Source organism: Mercenaria mercenaria, unplaced genomic scaffold (assembly GCF_021730395.1).
Source record: "Mercenaria mercenaria strain notata unplaced genomic scaffold, MADL_Memer_1 contig_1000, whole genome shotgun sequence".
In the NCBI taxonomy this organism is placed as follows: domain Eukaryota; kingdom Metazoa; phylum Mollusca; class Bivalvia; order Venerida; family Veneridae; genus Mercenaria; species Mercenaria mercenaria.
Window position 1 is genome coordinate 4,366 of NW_026458968.1, and position 5,282 is coordinate 9,647.

Genomic DNA, 5,282 nt, shown 5'->3' on the forward strand with positions numbered 1-5,282 from the left:
AAATGATTAACTGAAAACTAATAAAAAGTTTTGTTTTCTTTTTCCTACCTAAAGGTGTTACTGAAGGATCAAAAGTCAAAAGTGTTTTTTTTTATATGTCCGGTCCTTAACTCTGTCATTTATCAAGTATTTATGAAGTACTTTTATTATAACTTGGCACAAATGACTCCTATAGTAAGATGACTGTCAAGTGCAACGACCAAACTCCATGCTCAAAGGTCAAGGTCACACTCAGAAGTCAAATGTCAAAGGGTGCTCTTAACACTGTCATTCATCAAGGGAGCTTAATATTACTTGACACAAATATTCCCCAAAAAAAGATGATGTGTCAAGCGCAAAACCCTGATTCCGAACTCAGAGATCAAGGTTTCAATTGAATGTCATTTTTTTTTCTGGTAGGGCCAGATAACTGTTATCCATGAAGGGATTTTAATAACACTTTTCACAAATGTTTCCCATACTAAGACGATTTGACATGCACAACACCTAGGCCACTAGCACGAAGGTCAAGGCCACACTTTTAAGTCGGATGGCAATAGGGTGTTTTTCCTGCAGGATATATAACTTTCATCCATCAAGGAATTTTAATATCACTTGCCACAAATGTTTCCCATAATAAATGACATGTCTAGCGCAACACACAGACTCCCAGCTCAAGGGACAAGGTCACAATCAGCGGTCGAAAGTCAGTAGGCTTTTTTCGCATGTCCGATCTGTTAAATATTAGAGATCAGTTTTTTTGTCCTGTCCGTAGCTTTTTCGCTCATGCATGGATATCTAAATAACTTTGTATAAGCCAAACATAACAAGCTCATGTGCCATGTGGACCCAATTAAAACGTGTAATGTGTTTCTTCTTCAGTATTAATTCCCTTTAATATGATGGAAGCATTTCACTACATTTTTCCTCTTATTTTCCCACCAGTTCAAACATGAAATATTATTTAAAAAACTTTCTTATATTTATAATTACCAACTGTAGACTTTTATATATGCGAATTGTAATCCATTAATCCAAACATTTCATTTTATAACACAATTATAGTGCTACATCGTATGTACATCATTGCAGTTTTCAGATCATTAGATTACACTGCAGATGAGATTATTAGTCTCCAGAAGGGACTTTATATTGCATGGCAATACTTAATTCATGTGTTCTTTCAACTATTGGCCGGGCAATAACGTACGATATTTAGAAGCCTTTGATACTTCGTCACCATTTGACCGATGGATATATTCTCATATCAACCACAAATGTTTATTAGCCACTGCTCAAAACTTTTCAGACCTGACCCTAAAACGATTGAACTTTTCTGTTTGAAAGCATCTGTACATGAAGAACAAACGGTTCTGATCAGCTGCTTCGAATCCTACTAGTATGCATCCCAAATGTTTAGCTCCGCTGCTCGAAAGGTTCGGTTTTTCTTACAGAGATTAAATTTCTTACCCTAACTCACCGAAATTACATGGTTTGAAGAAATTTGAAATTCTGTCCGCCCGCCAGACTAATGTCGGAAGAAAAGGTTTTAATAGGGTTAAGGTGTAACACAGTCAACGGTTTTGATTTTGCAAAATTCAAAAATATTCTACTGCATGAATTTATAAAATTTATACCTCGCACGTATGCTAATCAAGCTCTCACATTTCTCTGTGACTAAACGTTATTTGTTCATAAATCGACGTAACTGATTAGGAGAATTATATCTCCTTAAACTAGAAGAAATCCTTTCTGAGAAACACACAGTCCTATGCACCGCATATTAAGCAAATTGAATTCTGTGGTGTACTTTTTCAGTGTTTCAGACAGCTCTTACAGAACCAAAAAATGATGCGTGCAATACTAGCAGTAATACGTGAATTTTAACTGTGTTTAAGATTGTTAGGTGTTTGTAAAGTTGTTTGTTTCATGACGGAAGGTAAATCTGTCAAACTGTCAGGATGTAATTGTTAAGAATATCGTAAAATTTGTCCTAAAACCGACCTTGTGGTAAAATTATAACATTTAATTTGACACTGTTCCTGCGATTTATCTGACTTATTTTCGGGAAACATCTTTCTTCTTAGTTTAAGCTTTGTCAGAAGTAAGCTTCGTGAAACGGACTCGGTAATAGAAATAATAATGACAAAATTAACAAACACTAAAAATCTCCCGAGTTAATTATTAATCATATAAAATAAATGTTAACATGTTTATGTTTTTAGATAGTATGTGCACTGTTTTGTAAATTTTTGTTTGTTTGTTGTTGTTTTTTTTCGGTGATGAGTTGGGGCAGAAGATCTTATGCCGTTTCTAAACAGTATTTCATTTAAGTTGACAGTCAGTTTCCTGGATTTCATACAAGTATTAACTTAATCTCCACAAGTATCTGCTACGCTCGCTCGTTTCACAAATCCCTTTACAGGTCGTATAAAATTCAAGAAACTGACTGTCCACCTTAAATGAAATACTGTTTAAAAATGGCATAAGATCTTCCGCCCCCACCTCCCCCAAACACCCCATCCCCGAAAAAACAACAAACAAACAAACAAAATCATGCACTGTACAGTGAAGCATATGTAATTTTGACATACTGTCTAAAAACATAAACAAGCTATTATTATGTTATTATTTCTATTACTGTGTCTGTTTTACGAAGCATACTTCTGACAAAGCTTAAACCAAGAAGAAAGATGTTTCATGAAAATAAGTCAGATAAATCGCAGGAACAGTGTCAAATTAAATGTTAGAATTTTACCACAAGTCGGTTTTAGGACAAATTTTAAGATATTCTTATGTAAAACTGATCCAGAATCTATATTTATAACAGGGCAAACTTATGAACTGATAGTCTTATTAACCTTTTACAATGCACGTACTCGTGTTTCTTTAAACGGTTTCATATTTGGCTGCATGGCATCAAATTTTGATACGCCGCTCCAAATCACACAACACGGTTTCAGTATGCATTAGACGGCGCCAAGCTTTAACGAATCGTTTCATTTTACACTGCAAGAACTCATTTTGCGTTAAACGTCTTCATATTGGACTTCATGGCATCAAGTTATTATACACCGCTCTTAATTACACAAAGCGGTTTCAATATGCTTTAGATGGCGTCAAGTTGTAATAAATCATTTCATTTTACACTGCACGTACTCATGTTGTGTTAAACGGCTTCACATTGAGCTGGATGGTATCATGTTTTGTTGGATGATTTCATAGTACGGTGCATCGCAACAGTTTTTCAATGCATCGTCCCCTGTTTAGATGGATGGAATGAAGTTTTGTGTTAAATGATTTCAAAATACAATGCGTTGAATGCAAAGTTATTGGACGGGATGGAGTTTAAGACTAGACGGCATTGAAATGCACTGCACTGACTGACTTGTTTATAAATGGATTGTATATTTACTAATTTTGGCGGTATCTGATTCGTCATAAAACAATACAAGATTTTGCTCTTGCTTGCACTGTGATAACAATATGTAGGGACATTTGTAGCATTCTGTCAGACATGTTGATAATTAAGAACGCATGTTATCGTTTTAATACTTTCCATGGAGTAACACATTCTTTGGCATAGTCGCCAGAAACAGTTTACATATTATCAACAATTAGCGCGTTCTAGCATGAGAGGAAACTGAGTTGCGTTTCATTTCCTACATTAGTAATCTTATCTGTAAAGTTGTGGCACCAAAAGGAAGTTACAATATATTACAATATATTTACTGAAGAGTACAAACATGCAGTTCTACAAAACATTATATCTTTTTTTCCTTTCTATTTATGTCAACTCGGAAGAACCACGTTGTTCAAAATATGATTTTGAAGAGAAAGTGTTGGAAAAAATGGTTCGCATAGAATTTCAAATGGAGAGAATGAAAACTGAAATGGAACAGTCTGTCAAGGCTGTTGAAAACATGAAGACCGGGACTGATGACACACTGAAGGCATTTGATTCAAAACTCGAAACCTACGACGAAAACGTCCTGAGAATGAAAGCTTTTGAAACGAAATTAGCAAAGACAGTAAGTGAAAAGCATCAGGAGCATGACAAGGACATTGATGAAAAACTTGCAGCCCTTGAAAACAAAACTGTTGAGACTCTTGATAAAAAGATCCAAGAACTACAAGCTATCAAAGGTAAAATTTATGTTTTGAAGTATAAACACTGCTAAAGCAGAGCACTTGAAAGTATTTTTTATTAAAGAGGCACATGTCCAGACGTATGCCAATCATTTCAAACGAAGAATAATTTTACAAATGTTAGTAATTGAAATTAAGAAGTAAAAGCAAGATGTGCAATGAAGATTAGGAAGTATGCATTAAAAAAATGTTTCTAAAATTTGTAGGAAATGTAAATACAGTTTTTTTTTTTTGAAAATATGTTGTTGTTGTTTTTCTAATTAAAACATATTCTAGAATTTTGCTACGTTACTACTATTTAATAACTGACCAATTATTGAGCAGTTGCGTATGAATTGATGTCTGAATTATGGTTTCGAGGTAGAACTTTTTTCCATTACAGAGCGTTTCAGTTTGAGTGAACAATGAAAGTTTCCCCGGTAAACCTTTATCATGAAATTCAAATGTGTTTAATATATATATCAAAATGAAACATGGAATTCCTTTATATACATGTGTCATCAATCATTTCTGCTCGCTTTTAGATGACGTTTTTACAACAACAGTCGCTTTCAAGGCAAGATTGGATTCAAACATTGCTGTTGCTACAGGACAGACGGTAGTGTTTCCTACTGTGCTCTTCAACGAAGGAGATTCTTACAACCGTGGGACTGGCAAATTTACGACACCTGTAAGTGGAACATATATGTTCACTATGGCGTTTTGTCTTAAGAACATCCAGACTTTGGTCGCTGGTATTATGGTTGATCATAAAAAGTATACGGTAACATTGTTTTATGGGGACGGAAACAACGAGTGTTTAACTGGTGACACGGTGGCAATGCTGACAGCCGGACAGGTTGTTAGGGTTGAGGTATTAGCTGGTAGTAGCACTGGTAGAATCATTAACCAGGATGATTCATACAGATGGAACACATTTTCAGGAGTATTAATTCACAGATAGACAAACATTGTGGATAAACTCGTCCTTAACTGTTCAGTTGATAGAAAGCGTTGTTGTAATACGTATTCATTTGAAATGAGGAAAATGGTAATATGATGCATGATTAAATGTAAGAAAAACTGCACCTATTATAGTATGAGCTTTACTTTATGAAAGCGTAAACTTTTATATCATTATCGGAATAAATATCAAACACAAATGTATAACTGAA

At 34.7% G+C, this 5,282-nt stretch overlaps 1 protein-coding gene across 1 annotated transcript; it reads left to right on the forward strand.

Annotated features, from left to right (window-relative positions):
- The first annotated feature begins 3,830 nt into the window (after positions 1-3,830).
- Positions 3,831-5,071, forward strand: LOC128551347 (heavy metal-binding protein HIP-like). The gene is made up of 2 exons (XM_053532197.1): positions 3,831-4,125; positions 4,653-5,071. The coding sequence occupies exons 1-2, from the start codon at positions 3,831-3,833 to the stop codon at positions 5,069-5,071; spliced, it is 714 nt and encodes a 237-aa protein (XP_053388172.1).
- Positions 5,072-5,282: the final 211 nt, after the last annotated feature.

What these genes read in the sequence shown, in the direction of transcription:
- LOC128551347 (XM_053532197.1), top strand. Translation starts at nt 3,831, where the DNA reads ATGGTTCGCATAGAATTTCAAATGGAGAGAATGAAAACTGAAATGGAA. An exon ending in AGAACTACAAGCTATCAAAG is followed by an intron (nt 4,126 to 4,652) that starts GTAAAATTTATG and finishes GCTCGCTTTTAG; the next exon opens with ATGACGTTTTTACAACAACA.